The sequence below is a fragment of the Cornus florida genome, unplaced genomic scaffold (assembly GCF_030987335.1).
Source record: "Cornus florida cultivar Cherokee Brave unplaced genomic scaffold, ASM3098733v1 CherokeeBrave_3.0.0_Hap2_Chr04, whole genome shotgun sequence".
Taxonomy (NCBI): domain Eukaryota; kingdom Viridiplantae; phylum Streptophyta; class Magnoliopsida; order Cornales; family Cornaceae; genus Cornus; species Cornus florida.
In genome coordinates this window covers 95172154-95195781 of record NW_026775574.1, presented here as the reverse complement: position 1 = coordinate 95195781, position 23628 = coordinate 95172154, and the positions used below count along the sequence as shown (strand labels likewise).

Here is a 23628-nt window from a genome sequence, read left to right as displayed (position 1 = left end):
TATGAATTTCCAAGTAGTCAATTTGATTCTGCAGTGAACATTATCAGAAAATCACATTAAATATACAATTCATTCGTATACGTTTGATATCATATGATTAAAGTGGAACATGAACCAAAAAACGGAAAAGTAGATCATGGATTGATTCTCAAGTAAACATACCACCCACTCTTATCTCTCTGTGTCTCTAAAATCACTTGTTGCTATTCTCCACCCCAAAAAATTAATACTATAATAATGCTCCAGATGACTTTACCAATAAGAAAACAAAATTTTCAACCTGCCCCAAGAATGAAAACGAATCATACTAGCCGGCATTAAGAATAAAGAAGTAAAAATGTACTCAAAGTTCACTCAACTGCAATCTTTACTATATGTGAGGGATATTTCAAATAAAGAGAGACCATTTATGACCAGAGAAAACCCGAAACTTCTTCGTCAACAGCTTTGAGTCCTCTGAGCCTTCTAAAGTGAAGAGCAATTGGTAAAGGAAGATGGGTAGGCTTGGATGCACCATTGATGGCAATCTGGATGTCTCGAAGTTCAGCCAGCCCATGCCATGGATCGGTGCCTACGTCGCAGCAGCATCCGCTGCCTGCGCCATTGCCATGGCTGTGGATGCGTTCCATGGCTTGCGCAACCGGAAACTCTGGTTCCCCTGCAAATACTTCTCTCTCAATGCTACTACCCTGACCTTGATAGCCGTGGCGATCAAATTCTCGGTGGATCTGAATACCTCCATGCCTCGCAAGCAGGATCAGCTCGCAAAAGTTAGCAGCGCCGTCTTTATCTGCACGGTGATGGGTAATTCTATGCCTTCTCTAGGAACTATGGAGAACAAAGAGATCTTCATGAACGTCGTGGCTCTGGGAATTCTTGTCATCACTGCCATCGTCAATATCTGCATCCAAATGGGTACTGGTGTTATTTATACTTTCCAGAAAGAGCATGCTTTTGTTATGTTTCTTATGCTTGTTTTGCTTGCAATTTTGAGTTCCTCAGCTTTGACTGTTCCAACTACTAAGCGTTACTTTGATCTAAAATATAGTAAAAAACATCAACTAACTATGAAAGAATGGCCGAACACGGCTGAAAAGTGCACGGTTAATAAACTGAGAGGAGATCTGAGGAAATATTGGATGATGGCGCATACCTGTTGCCCCCAGTTTGTGATGGGGCGTTCTGCAACATGCACTGCCTCGGGGGCGTTCTGCCTGCTGAGTGCTGCAATTTTAGCAGAAGCCATGCTTCGATCTTACTTCATGCCCTGGTCCTTCAAATTCTGCCATGGCGAGTCCGATTACAAGTGGTCAACTACTTTAGTTCTTGTAACTCAAACTATTGCAGTTGGAATAGGCACTATTGCCACAGCTTTTAGATGGTTTACTGCCATCAATTTTAGGTGCCCAAAGAAAGCAAGCAAGGCTATCAAACCCCAGTTCAAAGTGGAGAGCTACTGGATTCAGACACTGGTGGAGTGGAAAGAACGCCCATTAGCCACAAAAATTTATGGCCGGCATGGGAGAAAACTTGCTCACAACATGAAAGAAAAATTTTTGGAGTTATGTATTGGAATGCAGACTGGGGTAGTGTTGGTGAGCAAAATGGTTCGCCTCAGTTCAATTTATTTTGTAAGCAGGTTTCTGATATGCTACCGCGGCTGCAGGAAAGTGAAGTGGTTGTTCAAATGCAACAATAGTGTTTCCAGTGATGAGTCAGGATCAGAGTCACGGACCAGTTCAAATCTTGACCTTAGCCGTTATGTTTTGTATCTTGAAGGAGAAGAGGAACTGGTTGATCTGATGACGGAAAACAACTGTGATGCTACTGATCGTTGGTTTCGGATGGGGAAAAAGTTGCAGTCAAGAGATCTCATTCAGCTTTTAGAGAAATCCACTTCTTCACAAGAATTCAAAGGAGTGCTTCACTTCGACAGTGACCAGGTTCCCTCTTTGGATTCTGAAGAACCTCCTAATTGTTGGGCTCTTCCAGTGGTGACATTGACAAGCATTGCAGTTGCACTTCCCAACATCGACTACCATGTGGTTAAACAGTTGATAAGCGGTGTACATATAGGCATCATGTGTGCGAGACTGGTTGAAAATAGCTTGCATGCAAAAGAAGACTTCAAAAGCATCATGAAGGCAGCAGATAATGTGTGGCTAGGAGTCGATCTCCATCACAAATGGCTAGATGTGGATCTCCGTAAGATGGCGCTCCAAGTGGAGAGCTCGAAAGAAGTACTTGAAGGACTCACTGCTATCGCAAAGGAAAGGTTCCTGGAATTCAAAAAGAGAGAAATGACAAAATGCTTATGGGATAGCCCTCACAGATGGCCCATCAAGGCATTGGCTGCCAATTCCATGTATAGAATATGTCAAACCATTCTGCAAGATTATGAAAGCAGAGACTACGGGTGCAGTGAAACATTATTCGGGAGGGTGTCTGTCATGATCTCTGATATATTGTGTGCTTGTTTTACCAACTTAGAACGAACTATATATACAAAATGCCACCAGAGCACCATTGAAGAGAGGGAAGACACTGTCTGCCACGCAATTCTTCTTCTTGGTAAATCAGAAAAGATTTTGAAGATTCTTAATCAGAAACTGCCTCCAAGTTTGAATCCAGATCAAATGGCATCTATTGATAAATGGCGCGAATGTAACAAGCAGAAGAAACCCCTACACTTCACCTCTTCACTGTCTTCAGCAGAGAGTGACACGGTCATTTCTTTTTCACCGGAGAGAGACACAGTTTCTACTTCACCCGACTTACATTTAACCATTGAGTAGGGATCGAAATTATAGTTTTGAGATATAGCATCAGTATGCTAGAGCATATTTTGTCAACTTAGAAGTAAACACTCACAACTAAAGTCTATTTGTATAAATTGTATTTAGTGATCTATTAGCAATCCATATGTGAAAATTATGTCATGCATGTTTAGTAAAACTGAAGAATCAATGTTACCTGTCATTGTATGAGAACGTCGGAAATAAACTTGATTTTAGAATTTTAGTATTAATTAGTATTTTAAAGTATTTGGTATACATGATGCATGTGTGCATTTTATGTTAGTGGGGTACATAGTAAATAGTCTTGATGGTGAAAGTTATATAAAATCAAGAGGTGTGAGAATTAAACTTCCTAAATACCATGTTAGTGGAAGGAGTGGGAATTAAGCCTAAAGGTTATGTTTGTGAGTAATTGAGCCCTTAAATGTAGTTATTACACCTACATTCATGTGACCTATATATTCATGTACTCTAGTCAAATAATAGAAGAAGTGGAATAAAAATAATTTTTCAAGTATTCTTCCATATCATTCTCTTCCAAATATTATAATGTTGTGTGTGAATCTAGGTCACTATTTTCAACAAAGTAGTATAAGAGTAAAGTCAGAAAGTGGTATCAGAGCAAAAGCCAACAAAGTGGTATCAGAGCCAGGTTCTATATCAGAGCCAGATTTTATGTTCAGAGCCTATACGATCCTAAAGGCCTGACGAAGTTGATTCTAGAAGGTTCAACATTTTTAGAAAAACATGTTTCTCCTTGAAGATGATGAAGAGGGGAAAATGTATTTTCTTAGTGAGAAGATGATGTTCTCTAATTACAAAAGAATGAGAATCATCATAACTTCATACCTCAAAGCATGTGATTTGTGGGATGTTGTTAGAAAAGAGCCAAAGAATGGCACGTCCAACAAGCTTCGTAAAAAGAAAGAAAAGAAGACATTGGTAGTGTTGCAAAAGGCAATACATCAAGAAATTTGGGAGTATTTTGGAGAGTTCAAAACTCCAAATTGTATTTGGAAGATGCTCGAGACCATAGTTTCCAATCATAGAGGTGAATCACTACCTATGGAGTATCAGGTACAATGCTTTGAGGATGATAAGTTTACGAAGACTGATTATGAAAGTCTTGAGGAGAAATTTGTGGAGAATGAAGAGGCGTACAACACAAATGAAGTTAAAGAAATTGAAGTGTCAAAAGTAGAAGGCCAAAGTGAAATAGTGAATAAAGAAGAGATAAGAAAGGTGTTGAAGAAGAAATTGAAAAAGTGGAGAAGATTGAACTGGAAAGAGAAATTAAAGAAGAAAAAAGTGCTAAAGAAGAGGCAAAAGTTGATGAAATTGGTGAGTTTAGATCTTCAGGTATGGTTACAAACTCCACCTTGAAAGAAGTTATATTTGATGAAATTGTGATTTCTTCATGTTCATCCCAATTGAAAAAAGAAATCAAATATTATGATAATTGTGTTCATGTTGTGGTAAATGACGAACTTCTCTTGAAGAAAGTTGTTCCAATGAAGTATGAGATTGAAGCTTAAGATGATAAGAATTTCTCAAATTATTTTTTGAAAAATGGTTTGGAAAAATTTGATATTGATACGGGTTGGGTGAATATGGAGTTTTTTTTTATTCCAAAGTAGAAGCACATGTGAAGTTCAAGAAGTTTCAAACATTCAAGAAGAGAGAAAACGGATGGTGCGCCCATGTGAAGAAGATAAAGGTTGATTATAAGAAGGCAATATTCAAGCATTTGAAGAAGTTTCGTAAGTCTTACACATTAATGGAAATGGCCAAGAAGATTGAAGCTATTGAAAGAGGTGGAATTGAAGATCAAATATTGAACTTTTGATCAAGCTGTAACGATCCGAACCTGTGGGTCCAAACCATTAACCGGGTCCTTACCCAGACATGAGGTCAACTAAGGACAACACCGCCATTTCTACGTCAATACTTGACACACGAGTCAGTCTGGGGTCCCAACAATACCCCAAAATCACAAGGTTTACAAGGTGGTCAAATATGCAGGTTAAAAGGGGAGAGTCAGCCGACTGACAAAGCAAGATCGGCCGGCTGACCTACATGGTCAGTCGGCTGAAATAGCTGCCAAAGGTGAATGCTCTCGGGACTGCTACAGTAGAAGCGTCGACCGACTGATGGGGAGGGTCGATCGGCTGAAACGTGGCTTCCTGGGTTCAGCTCTCTGAAATGCAACCAAAAATGCACTGTCAACCGGCTGATAATCCTTGTCAGCCGGACGACAGCCCTGGATGTTGCTATGTGCAACCTTAAACATCAAAATTCTAAGTCCCTTTTTCTAAGCCAACTTATGAGAAATCCTGTCATACAAATGAATCCAAATTCATGGCAAAAGAATAGACAACATTTCAAGGTTATAAACATACATAGCTTGCCCCATTCATCATAAAATGTTTACATAGTCTCAAATTTACATCAATTACAATCAAGTGTCGTAGTCACAATACATGTCCATAGTTTGCAAAATAAATACACTTTACTATAGTTTGAGACTTTACAAAAATATAATAAATAGACACAAGATAGCAAAAATGGTTCCTAATCCTTCTCACGCTTGTGAAGGGTCGGCATCCACTACTTCCTTTCCGAGTCCTGAAAAATGTTAAATATAATGGGGTGAACGTAAAGCTCAGTAGGTAGTGCCTAAAACACACCTTTTATAACCCGTGAATCCAAGCAATGAATAGAACAATAGGGAATGGGGTCATGCAAAACTGGGGAAAAATATAATATCAATTTCAAGTTCAAAACAAACAAATATCGTGCCATAAATGCAATGCCATGTATGTCACTCCCTATTTTCGGAAACATTCATTGCTTCACAAACTGTTAACATAACCCGTCATTTGGTAACTCCGCAACGACACGAGAAAAGGATTGGCTACTGTCCATGTAATACCCCTAATTTTAAAAGGATAGTCTCGGCATTTTAAGTTTTATTTTTATTGCATTTTTATTTGTTTATGTGTTTGGTTGCCAGTTTAATTAATAAATTGATTGATTATTTGTTTTAAATTGAATTGTTTGTTTCATTGTTAAGTTAATTGTATTGTATTTTTCTTTAATGGAATTAAAGTGTTATTGTTAATTTAATTGTATTTTTATTTTCTTTAGTTGAATTAATTTGTTTTAATTGTTTTAAATGGTTTATTAGTTTATTTAAATGGAATTAATTGGATTAAATTAGTATTTCTAATTGTAATGTAAAATTAGAGTTTTAGTCTTTTATGGATCACATATTAACCGACTAGATTAGGAGCTAATTAGGTTTTCCATCTCTAATTAATATTGGATCTAGATTTTTATTGGTGTCTATAAATATACTGGTATACGTCTTCAAAAGGGTTGGAAAAACCCTACACACGTACAGTGTTATAGAGTGAAAACAGAGAGAGAGATTGTGAGAAAAACAGAGGGATTTCCGTTAGGGTTTTGGCTGTGGATTAAAGGACGAACCAAGGAGGAGGGAAGGTTGAGCAGTAGGAGGTTGACAGTGAATGGACGTCGTCGGAAAGCTTGGGAAGACGGCGATGAGGTTTTTGATTCAAAATCTCACGCAAGTTCTATTATGTCTCTCTCCCTTTGACCTGTGTTCTGTGCATACTTAGATGATCTCTAGGATCTTAATCGGATATTAACTGAATCTTGCATGCCTAATATATGTTGGATTGCTCGTTTGTATGTGTTTAATTTACTCTAGAATTGTTCTTGCAAGTTTGGGTTTCACCGTTTGATTCTACAGACTAATGAATCAGTAACTGTTTTCATTATCGTTTTTAATGTAAACTATTTTAAATAAATGATGGGGATGATACTGGATGAAATATAGACTGTTAGGATCATTTTTATGAAGAACAGAAGGGCTGGAAACGGCTGGAGATGAAGCAGACGAAGCGAAGAAGTGCAGAGCTCTCAAAGAGGGGGAGAGCCGACTCCATGGAAGTGGGAGCCGGCTCCCTCTTGTGCAGAGCCGGCTCCAGGAGGTTGGGAGCTGCTCCCCTCTTCACAGAGCCGGCTCCAAGGTCTAGGGAGCCGGCTCTGAGCTGGTTTGAGCCTGCTCTGTTTTCTTGTGAGCAGGCTCTATTATTTTGAAGCGTACCGGAGGTGATTTGTGCACTGTTTGGTTAAATTTGGTATTCTAAACTGTGTTAGGATATTAAGAGGGTTCTAAATATTAATTCATGGTGTATTAAAGCCTTAGGATGCAACATTTTATTTATATGCTAATGATTTTTAAACATATGAAAGTTTAAAACAAATTGCATGCTGATTCACGGATATAACGGATAGAGAGGATTTAATTGCTTAAATTGTGTCTAGAAATTTAATGGACTGTAGCATGGACTCCAAACATTATATTATGTTGTATTAGAACCCACATTGCATAATTAATGTCTTTATGCTCATGGATTTAACAGTAGGGAAGTTTAACCTATCTTGCATACTGTTAACGGATAGACATGATTAAATTGTTTAGTTTTGTTTTAATAATTTAATGGACTGTAGTATGATTTATAAATCTTGTTTTGGATGCATAATAGGGTCATTTAATTATCGGACTTGATTTATGCTTACTCTGGATTCTAATTACTGAGATATTAAACTTTATTCTGCAATTACATGGATTAAGGTTTTGGATTTTAATTACTGATATATTATACTTTATTCTGCAATTACTTGGATTATTGATTTGGACTTTAATTGCTGGACTATTAAACTATGTATGTCAATTACATGGATTTATGTGTTGGATTTTAATTACTGAATTATTATAATAAATTATGTCAATTATATGGATGTTATGGATTGTATGCACCGGTATGGGACGATGGCATACTATGGATGGATTAGTTCAAAACGCTAAGTCCTATTTTCTTGGAATAAGGGAATGGATTGTAAAAATTGAATCCTACTTATATTTAAGTCAAATCAACTGAATAAGTTGAGTGACTTCATGGATTAATTGTTATTTGTAGTTAAGTCAGATCAACTGAATAAGTTAAGTGACTTCATGGATTAATAACATTAATTGTTATTTGTAGTTAAGTCAGATCAACTGAATAAGTTAAGTGACTTCATGGATTAATTGTTATTTGTAGTTAAGTCAGATCAACTAAATAAGTTGAGAGACTAACTGGATTGGAAATCTTATGTCATACTTTGGTTTTGGACGGACTTTAAATATATGATTATGGTACCACGATATGAGCTTGAGTCTCAGTATCGATGGTTAGGGCGCGTATATGCAGTGGATGCGCAGCTGGTTATGATGGTTGAGGTATACCCTGTTAGGTCTAGGTACCCATGCCCACCTTTAGGTGCGTTTTTGCATGTTGCCTTCTATTCAGGTTGAGACCCCCATTGTAGTCTAGTGAGAGTCCTTTAGTGTGGATATATATATATATATATATATATATATATATATATATATGTATGGACTAGATAGATATTGTTGAGATATCTAGGATGTATCTGCGTATCGGGTCTCTGTTTGGATTGTATTTAGAAGAGAACTTGTTCGTAGGTCTGATCCACTATTATTTTTCAGGTATTGGACGGTTCCAGTTTTAGAGCTTGTTCGTGCTGAGCAGAGACGGTCACTCATTCTTCCGTCTACGTAGGATTGCTATTTATATTTAGTTTTGGATTTCCTTGTTTTGTTTTGTTTAACTTCAGTTGGGTTTTAAATAGGGGTCCACTAGATGGATTCCCGAGTTGTATTAACGAATGATTACTTGAATCAGAATGTTTTTATTATTAATAAGAATTTATTCTGAGAAGTTATTGGATTGTTCTTTTAGTTTCGTTTCAGCAATTTTCATTTATTCCTATTTATCATAATTGTATTCTGTGTTCGTTTGTTGCCATTTGTTTTTTATATTCTCGGGTGTTCAGGCGTGAGCATGGCCAACTCGCATCCGGAAATCCGAATGTATCACAGTTGGTATCAGAGCCCTCCAAGTTCTAGTGTCCTTAGGAGTGTCTTTCGTTATAGAACTTCTGCGTTGCGTCTCTTAAAACTTAGAGCCATATTAAGATTTGTTGTACTCTAATTACGGTTCGTTAGGAGGAGTTGAATATTTAGATACTTAATGAATCCTCAGTAGTTGAATTTGTATTGACCTATTAATAAGACAGATGGGTAATGTTATACTGCAAATATATAGCATTCATATATTATCTATGAACTCGCAGCTAGAGCATTTGAATGTGTAAAATATTTACAGTATATCATACACAATATAAACATTTGAAAGTTTTGTTAGTCATCGAGATTAATTCATACAACATAAATATTTATATACACACACACAAACATTTGAGTGCTAGCATTTGAATGTGGGTATTGCTCTCCGAGCTCGATTCATTAGGTTCATTAGCCAAGTTCAAATGTGTCCTAATAAAAAGGTCATACTCACGAACATGTCTCCATATCTAATGGACTGAATTGTGGGTCTTTTAAGCTTACCTCGTTTATTAAACATGCTTTAAAAAGAGCTCGAAAAAGAGCACAATCAGAGAGAGAATCTCATGTCGTCACTGATTAACTCAATTTCTTACCATTGTAATCACCATGTGTACCCCACATATTGTTGCAGGTGACAATGGTGACTCAGCACATGGCGCCCAATACTACTGTATTTGTCAAAATACCTTGGAGCAACTCATGTTCCAGAGAAAGTCAAGCAGCCACACATGATAGGATTAGTTCAACTATCTTCAGTAAAATACTAAAATCATAACCAGTCCTGACGCCATCAAATGTGTCAGCTCCTTTAATAAAATTATTGTCGGCAAATGATAAGCTGTTGCTGCACTACTATCCAAACTTCGGTCCCCATCAAAATTTGGGATTGGACCAATCTGTCCATGAACAAGTTTATACATACTGTAGTGTAAAATATCAAGTGCTGGGTGAATAATATATATTATCAAGGACATAAAAAGAAACAAACCTCTTGTCTGTGCCACCAAAATTCCCAAACCAGCCTATCAACTGTGCCTCTTAGGACTGAATGGCTATGAATATCCAAGTAGTCAATTTGATTCTGCAGTGACCATTATCAGAAAATCACATCAAATATACAATTCATTCGCATGAACCAAAAACGGAAGAGTAAACGTACCACCCACTCTTATCTCTGTCTCTAAATCACTGGTTGCAATTCTCCACCACAAAAAAAATAATGCTATAATAATACTCCAGTTGACTTTATCAATAAGAAAACAAAATTTTCAACCTGCCCCAGGAATGAAAACTAATCATACTTGCCGGCATTATATTTCAAATAAAGAAGTAAACATGTATTCAAAGTTCACTCAACTGCAATCTTTACTGTATGTGAGGGATATATTTCAAATAAAGAGACCATTTATGACCAGAGAAAACCTGAAACTTCTTCATCAACAGCTTCAAGTCCTCTGAGCCTTCTAAAGTGAAGAGCAATTGGTAAAGGAAGATGGGTAGGCTTGGATGCACCATTGATGGCAATCTGGATGTCTCGAAGTTCAGCCAGCCCATGCCATGGATCGGTGTCTACGTCGCAGCAGCATCCGCAGCCTGCGCCATTGCCATGGCTGTGGATGCTTTCCATGGCTTGCGCAACCGGAAACTCTGGTTCCCCTGCAAATACTTCTCTCTCAATGCCACTACCCTGACCTTGATAGCCGTGGCGATCAAATTCTCGGTGGATCTGAATACCTCCATGCCTCGCAAGCAGGATCAGCTCGCAAAAGTTAGCAGCGCCGTCTTTATCTGCACGGTGATGGGTAATTCTATGCCTTCTCTAGGAACTATGGACAACAAAGAGATCTTCATGAACCTCATGGCTCTGGGAATTCTTGTCATCACTGCCATCGTCAATATCTGCATCCAAATGGGTACTGGTGTTATTTATACTTTCCAGAAAGAGCATGCTTTTGTTATGTTTCTTATGCTTGTTTTGCTTGCAATTTTGAGTTCCTCAGCTTTGACTGTTCCAACTACTAAGCGTTACTTTGATCTAAAATATAGTAAAAAACATCAACTAACTATGAAAGAATGGCCGAATACGGCTGAAAAGTGCACGGTTAAGAAACTGAGAGGAGATCTGAGGAAATATTGGATGATGGCGCATACCTGTTGCCCCCAGTTTGTGATGGGGCGTTCTGCAACATGCACTGCCTCGGGGGCGTTCTGCCTGCTGAGTGCTGCAATTTTAGCAGAAGCCATGCTTCGATCTTACTTCATGCCCTGGTCCTTCAAATTCTGCCATGGCGAGTCCGATTACAAGTGGTCAACTACTTTAGTTCTTGTAACTCAAACTATTGCAGTTGGAATAGGCACTATTGCCCCAGCTTTTAGATGGTTCACTGCCATCAATTTTAGGTGCCCAAAGAAAGCAAGAAAGGCTATCAAGCCCCAGTTCAGAGTGGAGAGCTACTGGATTCAGACACTGGTGGAGTGGAAAGAACGCCCATTAGCCACAAAAATTTATGGCCGGCATGGGAGAAAACTTGCTCACAACATGAAAGAGAAATTTTTGGAGTTATGTATTGGAATGCAGACTGGGGTAGTGTTGGTGAGCAAAATGGTTCGCCTCAGTTCAATTTATTTTGTAAGCTGGTTTCTGATATGCTACCGCGGCTGCAGGAAAGTGAAGTGGTTGTTCAAATGCAACAATAGTGTTTCCAGTGATGAGTCAGGATCAGAGTCACGGACCAGTTCAAATCTTGATCTTAGCCGTTATGTTTTGTATCTTGAAGGAGAAGCGGAACTGGTTGATCTGATGACGGAAAACAACTGTGATGCTACTGATCGTTGGTTTCGGATGGGGAAAAAGTTGCAGTCAAGAGATCTCATTCAGCTTTTAGAGAAATCCACTTCTTCACAAGAATTCAAAGGAGTGCTTCAGTTCGACAGTGACCAGGTTCCCTCTTTGGATTCTGAAGAACCTCCTAATTGTTGGGCTCTTCCAGTGGTGACATTGACAAGCATTGCAGTTGCACTTCCCAACATCGACTACCATGTGGTTAAACAGTTGATAAGCGGCGTACATATAGGCATCATGTTTGCGAGACTGGTTGAAAATAGCTTGCATGCAAAAGAAGACTTCAAAAGCATCATGAAGGCAGCAGATAATGTGTGGCTAGGAGTCGATCTCCATCACAAATGGCTAGATGTGGATCTCCGTAAGATGGCGCTCCAAGTGGAGAGCTCGAAAGAAGTACTTGAAGGACTCACTGCTATCGCAAAGGAAAGGTTCCTGGAATTCAAAAAGAGAGAAATGACAAAATGTTTATGGGATAGCCCTCACAGATGGCCCATCAAGGCATTGGCTGCCAATTCCATGTATAGAATATGTCAAACCATTCTGCAAGATTATGAAAGCAGAGACTACGGGTGCAGTGAAAAATTATTCGAGAGGTTGTCTGTCATGATCTCTGATATATTGTGTGCTTGTCTTACCAACTTAGAACGAACTATATATACAAAATGCCACCAGAGCACCATTGAAGAGAGGGAAGACAGTGTCTGCCACGCAATTATTCTTCTTGGTAAATCAGAAAAGATTTTGAAGATTCTTGATCAGAAACTGCCTCCAAGTTTGAATCCAGATCAAATGGCATCTATTGATAAATGGCGCGAATGTAACAAGCAGAAGAAACCCCTACACTTCACCTCTTCACTGTCTTCAGCAGAGAGTGACACAGTCATTTCTTTTTCACCGGAGAGAGACACAGTTTCTACTTCACCCGACTTATATTTAACCATTGAGTAGGAATCGAAATTATAGTTTTGAGATATAGCATCAGTATGCTAGAGCATATTTTGTCAACTTTGAAGTAAACACTCACAACTAATGTCTATATGTATAAATTGTATTTAGTGATCTATTAGCAATCCATATGTGAAATTATGTCATGCATGTTTAGTAAAACTGAAGAATCAATGTTACTTGTCATTGTATGAGAATATTGGAAATAAACTTGATTTTAGAATTTTAGTATTAATTAATATTTTAAAGTATTTGGTATGCCTTATGAAGCACGAACACGGGACACTGGTACAATACGATACGGATACGGCAAATTTCAACAAAAACAGGATACGGACACGGCAAGAATACAGCAATAAATATATATATATATATATATATATTATACTATATATTTTTATTTTTACTCAATTTCTAATTTATATTTAATAAACACAAATTTTAGGCCCATTATTTAATAAACTTTTTGCCTCAAAATATAGCCCATTATTTCATAAACTTTTTGCCCCAAAATATAGCCCAAGCATCATTGAGCCCAAGCCCATTCGGCATTCACTAAGACAAACCCTAATTGTATAGAAAATCAAAAGTCAAACGCACTAAGTCACAAACACACTTTGTATGCCACCAGAGCAGAGAGAGAAAGCAATAGAGCAGAGAGAGAAAGCGACAGAGCAGATCAATCTGAAGTATCATCCTGCCGATCATTTCCTAGAGAGATCCAAGAGCAAAGTGTTGAAGTTGATTAAACTCTGAGAGTAGAATAGACACCATCAAAGTCCGATGTGCGAAGGGGAACGAAGTAGATCTGATCTGAAACCATCTCGCCGATCAATCAGTCCGGTGGCTCTGGCTGCGACCGGATAAATTCAGGAAGATCCCGCTTGTGTATATATCTTTTTATTTTTTTTGACAAAAAATCTGAATCCCGTGTCCTATGCGTGTTGCCAGCATGTCCTTCACCGTGTCCGGCATGAAAAATATGATATAAAAAAAATATAGGATACCTCTATAGAGGTGTCGGACTCGTGTCGAAGCCTCCGACACGCGTGTCCGTGTCGGACACGTATTCGACACCGGTACGATGACCTAATCCCACATGTCGGTGCTTTATAGGATATAGCTGATACATGTATGCATTTCATGTTAGTGGGGTAGTAAATAGTCTTGATGGTGAAGGTTATGTAAAATCAAGAGGTGTGGGAATTAAATCTCCTAAATACCATGTTAGTGGGAGGAGTGAAATGACCCGGTCATTTTCATTCCTTTCCCTTTTCTCAGATTTTCACGGATATTTTTTTTCCGTTGATCTTTTCCTTTCTGAGTTCAGTTCCTCGTCGCTTAGTATCGTCTCAAGTGCTCTGGAGTGATTTCCGAGACTCTTTTCTTTGGATTGACAACTTCCTTTGAGGATCGAGTCATTTCCACATTTTTCGTTATCGACACTATTCACTTTTCGTCCTTTTCCCTATTTCGTCTTTTTCCCTATTTTGTCTTTTCCCCGTTTGTCACTTTATTTGCAAAACCACACTTCTTGCGTTCGGAGTTGGTTTTTGACTTCATGTATCTTCATTCTAAGTGGTTTCGACAAAATACGTATCTTTACTTTTGTAAGAAAGTACTCTGGTTGCTCCCGGTGTCCATAGGGGCACAGATGCATAGTTTTTCATAATCTTTTTCTTTTCTTGGGGTATTTTTCGTAAATATATTTTGAAGATATTTTATTTCAGGGGTTTTTAAGAAAATATTTTTGGAAAATATTTTCATTCTGGGGCAGTTGTGCAGTTTTCACTTTTTGGAGAGGCCATTGTGCAATTAACAAAAGTTATTGCAAAAATACCTCGTTTAGAGCCTGGATCCTCATACAGGATTCATTTTCACATTTCGTCGAGTCGTGCACTCTTAGAATTTTCTTCTGGTCATTTTTCTCCAGTTTTAGAGTTTCTGAACCCGATTTGCGCCAAACTTGTTAGGGGCATATCTCTCTACTCGGGACTCGATTTTTGATACCGTTTCTTCCGTTGTTCATGTTTTCTCATTTTGAATCTTTTTCGTTCACAGAGTTTTACCGTTTGAGCTTGTCTGCTCAAATTCCACTTTTCCATACTTGGCGGGGACCTTTCTGGGCACTTTTTGAGATTTTCTATAAATAGGGGATTTAAAGAAGAAAAATAAGATTTTTCTCTTCTTCTTCCTCTCTTGGCCGGCAACCATGGATGCCCATGGAGCTGCCACTTTCTCTCTCCTCCTTTGATCCACTTTTCCTTGATGAAAAGTCTTCGGCCTTAACGTTTAATGTTCCCCTCGACGTGCTCTACCTTTCACCCTTATTAGAACCCATTTTTGACCATTTTTCGAGTTTGGGTTTGAAGTCAGGTTGTGATTTTGATGGGGATTCTTGTTCACGGCGTTGTCCCCGACAAAACCCTTCGATATCGTCGAATTCGGAGCATTTTTTTTTTCGGTGGGCTTTTGAGATTTTCATCTCAAATTGAGGTAGGGGATGTTTTAGGATTTTATATGTGTTGTATGGAGTGTTTTCCATGATTATACAACTTGTATACATGTTTTTGTTTAAGTCCTAGAATTTAATTTAATTAATTTCTATGGCTAAGATTTAATTCTCATGATGATGCATAACTTAGAAATAAATTGTGGCATGCTAGAAAGTTTGGATTTGATACGTTTGTTAACATATATTAAATTGGGATTATTTGAATAAGAATTGTACTTTTTATTTAATATTTTTCTTTTGTGAAAAATTAATTCACATGGTCATACCTTACATGAAATAAACTTGTAATATGTTTTTAAATTAAGTCTTGGCATGTTTCTTAACATACTCTAATTTGAGAGCATTTTGATAAGTATAAAAATCTAGAGATTTTAATTAAAATCCATTTAATGGTTCCATTGGCCTAATTAAGTTTTTAACTTAATATTTGTGATGACTAGGGCTTGTATACTAGCATATATTAATTTGGGACCATTTGATGTTGTTTTAGAATTTAGGGATTTAATTATCATGTTTTAATTAAATTCGATCCTATTGATCCAATGACCTAAGTAAGCTTTTGATTTGATTCATGTAATGAATAAGTTATGTTGTTTAACATGTGTTAATTAGGGTTCATTTGATTGAGATATAAAACTTAGAGAAATTAATTAGGTTATATAATTAATTTCTGTGTGTATTGCATTATTGATTAAATCATGTGTTTAACATTGATATTATGTTTGAAGTATGATTTTAGACTTGTAATGTATTTATGCGATTATATTTCAATATTGAATTATATTGTTATAGCGTGTAACGAATCGCACACAGAAGATTCGACATCTGATATTATTATAGCGCGTAACGAATCGCGCTCTGAAGATTCGACATTGTCACCCTATAGTAGTTGTGGATTTAAAGCATGTATTGTGTGGTTTCGACCTACTTATGCATGGAATGTAGTTTCGTGCTGTATATATATTTTTCGTATATAAGTTGTTAACTTATTTATTTTGGAGTCACTTGGGACATGGTTACTATAACATGGCTAGAATTTGGCTCTAGTGCGGGAGGTATGAGTTCTCCCCGTCGAGATAGTGCACACTAGGGGTGGTATTACCAGCGGGTTAGTCCCCGTAATAGCCGTTGAGGTCTCGACCGAATTCCGAGCTTAGATGTCCAAGTGTTCCACTAATTGATTCGCACTTCTAGATTTCTAGTTAAAAACCTAGAGAATTTATGTCTTGATGTGTGATATTATATATTCTAATTATACTAAATTGTTATATTTAGTTGATTTCGCACTTTTAGATTTCAAGTTGATAACTTTGAGAATCTATATCTTATTGCTTGGTATAGCACGCTTCTATGTTGGTTAAATTGTATAGATATTGTGATTGTGTTTTGTTGTTCTAATGTAGCTTAGGAATGATCCTATAGGTTCATTTAGAACATAGATGTTAGGTGGCATGACCCACTTTGGTTGTTCTTGCATCTTAGATTTCAAGTTGATAACTTTGAGAGTCTATATTTTGTCGCTTTGTATAACATGCTCCTATGTTGTTTGAATTGCATAAATGATGTGTTTTATACTAGAAATGATCTTAGGCAGCTTAGGATGTTCCCTGAGTCTCACCTTTGACATAGACGCTAGGTGGAATGAACCACGATGTTTAAATCATGTAAACATGTAAAATGTTAAGTCGATGCATGCTCATTTCCTACTAGTAGCTTTATGTTGCTCACCCCAAAGTTACTAGGGCATATTTCAGGTACAGGATACAAGATTAGAGATTTGCACTTGCTTTGGTGATTTGCAGAATTGAAGTTTCTTTAGAAGTATTCTTGTTCATATACAAGTTTTAGCATGTTTAAGTTTTGCGTATGAAATGTAATTTTTCTAACTTGGAGGTTTGACATGTCAAATGTTGTAAATGAATTGTAATAAGGTCATAGGCCATTTCAGCATGTTTAAAATGTTGTTTTGCAATTGCATGTATATTCACATCATCACACACTTGCATATAATTAAGTTTGATCATGCAATGGAGGATTCAAGTGAGGCTTAAAGTCTCTTTTTTTTAGTTTTGGTGTACCTGGTCTAGTTTGAACTAGATTTTGTCCCTTTGATTGTCATTGGTGCCATAGGGTACCATTTGACCCTTCTCATGTTAGTTTTCGCTTCCGGTTATTTCTTTGAGCTCTATGACTTCATAGAAAGTCACATTGGTGTCTTGGGGATGGTTTATATCTCTATAGACTTTGGTTTTATCTTTCACTTCCGCATTTCGGATCCATTATCGGGTTAACTTTTGGTTCATCACTAACCCACAGGGTTGAAAAGCTTGGGTCGTCACAAGGAGTGGGAATTAAGCCTAAAAGTTATATTAGTGTGAATAATTGAGCACTTAAATGTAATTGTTACACCTACGTTCATGTGGCCTATATATTCATGTACTCTAGTCAAATAATAAAAGAAGTGGAATAAAAATAATTTTCCAAGTATTCTTCCATATCATTCTCTTCCAAATATTATAATGTTATGTGTGTATCTAGGCCACTATTTTCAACAAAGTGGTATTAGAGTAAAGCCAGAAAGTGGTATCAAAGCAAAAGCCAACAAAGTAGTATCAGAGCCAGGTTCCATATCAGAGCCAGATTTCATGTTCAGAGCCTATACGATCCTGAAAGCCTGACGAAGTTGATTCTAGAAGGTTCAACATTTTTAGAAAAACATGTTTCTCCTTGATGATGATGAAGAGGGAAAAATGTATTTTTCTTAGTGAGAAGATGATGTTCTCTAATTACAAGAGAATGAGAATCATCATGACTTCATACCTCAAAGCATGTGATTTGTGGGATGTTGTTGGAGAAGAGCCAAAGAATGGCATGTCCAACAAGCTTCATGAAAAAAAAAAAGAGAAGACATTGGTAGTGTCACAAAAGGCAATACATCAAGAAATTTAGAAGTATTTTGGAGAGTCCAAAACTCCAAGTTGTATTAGGAAGATACTCGAGATCATCGTTTCCAATCATAGAGATGAATCACTACCCATGGAGTATTGGGTACAATGCTTTGAGGATGACGAGTTTACGAAAGCTGATTATGAAAGTCTTGAGGAGTTGTGGAGAATGAAGAAGCGTACAATATAAATGAAGTTAAAGAAATTGAAGAGTTAAAAGTTGAAGGCCAAAGTGAAATGGTGAATAAGGAAGAGATAAAGAAAGGTGTTGAAGAAGAAATTAAAAAAGTGGAGAAGATTGAAGTGGAAAGAGAAATTAAAGAAGAAAAAAGTGCTAAAGAAGAGGCAAAAGTTGATGAAGTTAGTAAGTTAAGATCTTCAGGTATGGTTACGAATTCCACCTCCAAAGAAGTTATATTTGATGAAATTATGATTTCTTCATATTCATCCCAATTGAAAAAAAAAAAAAATCAAATATTATGATAATTGTGTTCATGTTGTGGTAAATGACGAACTTCTCTTGAAGAAAGTTGTTCCAATGAAGAATGAGATTAAAGCTCAAGATGATAAGAATTTCTCAAATTATTTTTTGAAAAATGGTTTGGAAAATTTTGTTATTGATACGGGTTGGGTGAATATGGAGTTATTTTTTGATTCCAAAGTAAAAGCACGTGCAGTTCAAAAGTTTCAAAAATTCAAGAAGAGAGAAAACGGATGGTGTGCCCATGTGAAGAAGATAAAGGTTGATTATAAGAAGGCATTATTCAAGTATTTGAAGAAGTTTCATAAGTCCTACACATCAATGGAAATGGCCAAGAAGATTGAAGCTATTGAAGGAGGTGGAATTAAAGATCAACAATTGAATTTTTGATCAAGCCCACAAGATTAATAAGATTTTCAAGTTACAAAATCAAGTTTAAAGGGGGTGTTGGAAATAAAACTTGATTTTAGAATTTTAGTATTAATTAGTATTTTAAAGTATTTGGTATATATGATGCATGTGTGCATTTCATGTTAGTGGGGTAGTAAATAGTCTTGATGATGAAGGTTATGTAAAATCAAGAGGTATGGGAATTAAACCTCCTAAATATCATGTTAGTGAGAGGAATGGGAATTAAGCCTAAAGGTAATGTTAGTGTGAGTAATTGAGCACTTAAATGTAATTGTTACACCTATGTTCATGTGACTTATATATTCATGTACTCTAGTCAAATAATAGAAGAAGTGGAATAAAAATAATTTTCCAAGTCTTCCTCCATATCATTCTTTTCCAAATATTATAGTGTTGTGTGTGTATCTAAGCCATTATTTTCAATAAAGTGGTATCAGAGTAAAGTCAGAAAGTGGTATCAGAACAAAAGCCAACAGAGAAATCCGTTCAAAGGCATAAACTACCACACCCCATCAATCCCATATTAGAACATCTGCGATGTATTTGGATGCAGGGAATTAAGCCCAAGCTGAATCAAATGGCATTAATTGAATTAAAATCCAAATATCTGAAATCCAATTGTGTAAATAAACATGTTGGGTTCTACCATTCACATAATCGAATCACAGAAAATGATGGAGATGCAGTTGCCAAATATTTGGTGTCAATGGTCCATGATGATGAAGATAAAAGCACCAATATAACTAACACATCTTATGACCTTACATGCTTGGGGGGCTTTCGATTAATTAATCGTCTATTTTTTATTTATTTTTTTCGTTCTGTCTAAAGGTATTAGTAGCTTGTTCCATGTAGCATATTATTTACTGATTTGAGCTATATTGACTTCAGGGGAAGCTTTTGGATTGTCAAAAAAGATATAATTGTCATCTATTTAACACTGTTTTCTTGTAGCTCGTGGTATGTCATAATCAAACAGACGATTTATTGCGTTTCTATCATTACTTGTCTATTAAATATAAATTGTCCAACATAGCCTATCACCCTTTTTCTTTTCTCTTTTTTTTTTAGAGCACGTGTATCGACCTTATAACACACGCACCATTCAAGTTAGGAGTGTGATTCAAAAGTGAGACATCAAGAACTTACCTCCCGAATTCTTGTCAACGCCGCTATGCCCCAGTAGAATAAACTCTTATTATTACATGAAATAAACTCTTATTGTACAACTTCTCTAAAATATTGTTGGGCCTTTTTATTGACTAGGGCTTAAGCAACTGCCTAACTCGCCTAAAGCTCCAGCCGGCCCTAACCATTATCTATTTAACATTGTTTTCTTGTAGCTCATGGTATGTTATAATTGAACAGAGCCAACCACATCCATGACTACATAATTTATTGTTCCGCGAAATCAACTCTAATTGTACAATTTATTTGGAGAATATCCCAAGTAAAACAATGTTATTGACTTCAGAAACATAAAGCCAACCACATCCATCCAAAATTCCAGGAAGATTATTAGAAATTGTTCATCGACTGTATCTAAAAGTACTAAGCAATCTATTAATTGAACATGACAATATATATAGATATATATACATAATATTGCTCAACATGGAAGCTATTCGAACATATATATATATATATAGTAGCATTCACATGACCAACACCTGCCGTTACAACCAAAATCTTTTGCCTTTCCCTAAAGAAAATAACAGTCATAATTGAAACAGAAAAAGAAAATGCCCGTCTGCAACTTTTACAACTTCTGGAAGCGGATACCAGAAAGGGGATTTATAACTTCTGGGTCCAAATACTATGACCAAGAAATCATGAAATTATGTCAGCAGGAAGAACAATACGAAGCACCAATGCCATGGATCGGCATGTATGTTGCAGCAGCATCTCTAGTCTGTACCCTTGCAATGGCTACTGAAGTCTTCCACGGGTTTCGCCATAGAAAACTGTGGTTTCTGTGCAAATTTTTCACTTTCAATACCGCTTCCATCACATTATTATCTGTAGCAATGAAGCTGCCGATGGATCTGAGCGCCCCTATGCCAGGTGTTGGAGATCAGCTGACAAAACTTACCAGCACCGCCTTGAGGTCTACAACGATAGGTAATTTTATGCCATCTTTAGGAGCTATGGATGACAAAGAAATTTTCATGAAGATTACTGATACGGAATATTTGACTAGATAAGAATTCCACGTGATATGGAGACTCAAAGGGAATGGATAAACTTAAGGAGATAGAAATAACAACTACTACACTATCCAATAACTCTGACAATCCGGAATGGACAAGGAAAATAAATCCTTCTATAAAAGAAATCATCGGTCAACCTAAAAATGTACGCCATAAATCCCATATTGAATCCTTTATCCGGGGGGGGGGGGGGGAAGCGTCAAGTATTAACTTGATTGTCGGAGTGCACCCAGACGGCACCACGCCGGTCATCACCTCTCTTGTCTTGCAGGAATCGATCCGGACTTGACTTGCAAGAATCGCCATGGGCTCCGGAGCGTGTAGATTTTTGCATCAACAATTACAGCCTTGGCGATTCTTGTCATCACCATTTTTGTTAATATCTGCATCCAAATAAGTACTCGAGTAATATATTCTTTTCTCATGGTAGAACACATTGCAGTTATATCTTTCATGCTTGTTTTGCTTGTAATATTGAGTTTTTCAGCTTTAACCGTTTCCACCACCAAAAGCTGTCTACAGTTGAAGTACGATGATATACACAAAATGATTTTGAGTGAAGAATTAGAGGAAAACAAAAAAATTTATAAGTGAGAAATTGAAAGAGAATGTGAGAAAATATTGGCTGATGGCAGAAACTGGCAGCCCTCAGTTTGTTATGGCGCGGTCTGTTGCCTCTTATGCTGCAGGAGCAATTTGTTTTTCGACTAGAGTCATTTTAGCTCAAGCAATCTTCATGACATTCCTCTTCAATGCTTCCCCCAGGAGAGTGTATGGACCTGCATCAAGTGATTCAAGTTATAGGTTAACCCTACTCATTTTTGTGATTCAATGTTTTGGGGTGGGAATAGGTACAGTTGCCCCAGCAGTGAGATGGTTCACTGCCATAAGACTAAGGTGCTCGGAGAAAAGAGTCAAGAACTACAAAACTGGGTTTAAAATAGAAAACTTTTGGATCGAAAGGCTAGTAGGGTGGAAAGACAGCCCCTTAGCTATAGGAGTTCGGGGCCAAAAATCTAGAAAACTTGTTCATAACACAAAAAATTTAATTCTAAACTTCTGTATAGGAGTTCAGATTGTGATTGTCGCGACTAGTAAATTAATCATGCTAATCTCAATTTACTTAATAAGCCAGTTCTTGTCATTCGAGCACTTGTACAAGGAGGTAAAGCAAAAGCTCATATCTAAAAATACTGCTTCAAGTAATCACACAGATTTAGAATCAGGCCTTGGAACAGAGTTGGAACTCTGCCGTTGTGTATTGTATCTTGAAGGCGATGAGGAACTGCCATTACAGATTATGAAGAACAACAAGGATACTACTGATCATTTTATTCAGAAGGGTGAGAAGCAACAGCCAAAATATTTGAAAGAGCTTTTAGATAAATCTACTATGTACTTTCATGGGGTGGCAAAGTTCGACAGTGATCAAGTTCCATCTCTAGAGTTTGAAGAACCTCCTAATGGTTGGTCTCCGCTTATGGTTACTCTTACATGTATTGCCATTGCACTTCTAAACATGGAAAATCATAAGGTGAAGTGGTTGCTTCGAAGTGTGAGTGAAGGTCTCTTGTATGTAAACCTTGTAGAAAAATTGTTGAATGCAAAAAGTGATATGGTGAACATCATGAATGCAGCAGATATATTGTGGCTAAGACTTGATCTTTTTCGCAAATGGCCAGATGAATATCTCCAGAAAATCGCTCTTGAAGTAAAAACCACGAAGGAGACTCTTAAGAGACTTGCCAACATAGCTAAAATTACAGTTACTAAATTCAAGGCAAACATGAATGGAAATCAAAAAGAGAATCCTCCTAGCTGGGACATCAAGACTATCGCTGCTAATTCAATGTATAGAATCAGTCAAACAGTGTTGCTGAATTAGTCAAACAGTGTTGCTGGACCTTGAAGCTTGGAATAACCAAACAGATGAAGGACTATTCAGCCAATTATCTGTTATAATCGCTGATATATTGGGTGCCTGCCTCACCAATTTACCTTGCGTTATAACTATGAAATGCTTTTGTAGTGCCATAGAAAAGAGGGCGAAGAGTGTCCAGCATGCCGCTCAACTTCATGGTAAAACTAGAAAGATTTTGAAAATCCTTCAACAGCGTGAACTTCCCCATCTGAATCCTGATACGATGGCGTATATTGATGAGTGGTGTACATTAATCAAGTTGGAAAATCCCTTGGATTTAATAACTTCTTCATTCAATGAAGGCACGTCTTCTAATTCTGGTGAGTTGCAGATAGCTATTGAGTAGAGATGAATCACTACCCATGGAGTATTGGGTACAATGCTTTAAGGATGATGAGTTTACGAAAGCTGATTATGAAAGTCTTAAGGAGTTGTGGAGAATGAAGAAGCGTACAATATAAATGAAGTTAAAGAAATTGAAGAGTTAAAAGTTGAAGGCCAAAGTGAAATGGTGAATAAGGAAGAGATAAAGAAAGGTGTTGAAGAAGAAATTAAA

General features: G+C 37.0%; 3 protein-coding genes across 3 annotated transcripts; all 3 read left to right on the top strand.

Moving 5' to 3' along the window:
* Window positions 1-494: 494 nt before the first annotated feature.
* Window positions 495-2795, top strand: LOC132305401 (uncharacterized). Its single transcript, XM_059803044.1, has one exon. It carries the CDS (start codon window positions 495-497, stop codon window positions 2793-2795), a length of 2301 nt encoding a protein of 766 aa, XP_059659027.1.
* Window positions 2796-9949: 7154 nt separating this feature from the next.
* On the top strand, window positions 9950-12705 carry LOC132304032 (uncharacterized). Its single transcript, XM_059801528.1, has one exon. The coding sequence runs from the start codon at window positions 10292-10294 to the stop codon at window positions 12590-12592; it is 2301 nt and encodes a 766-aa protein (XP_059657511.1). The 5' UTR covers window positions 9950-10291; the 3' UTR covers window positions 12593-12705.
* A 9074-nt stretch (window positions 12706-21779) lies between these two features.
* Window positions 21780-23036, top strand: LOC132305400 (uncharacterized). Its single transcript, XM_059803043.1, has one exon. The coding sequence runs from the start codon at window positions 21780-21782 to the stop codon at window positions 23034-23036; it is 1257 nt and encodes a 418-aa protein (XP_059659026.1).
* The last annotated feature ends 592 nt before the right edge of the window (window positions 23037-23628 follow it).

Excerpts from the sequence above, each read along its gene's own strand:
- LOC132305401 (XM_059803044.1), top strand. The coding sequence starts at position 495 with ATGGGTAGGCTTGGATGCACCATTGATGGCAATCTGGATGTCTCGAAG.
- LOC132304032 (XM_059801528.1), top strand. The coding sequence starts at position 10,292 with ATGGGTAGGCTTGGATGCACCATTGATGGCAATCTGGATGTCTCGAAG.
- LOC132305400 (XM_059803043.1), top strand. The coding sequence starts at position 21,780 with ATGGCAGAAACTGGCAGCCCTCAGTTTGTTATGGCGCGGTCTGTTGCC.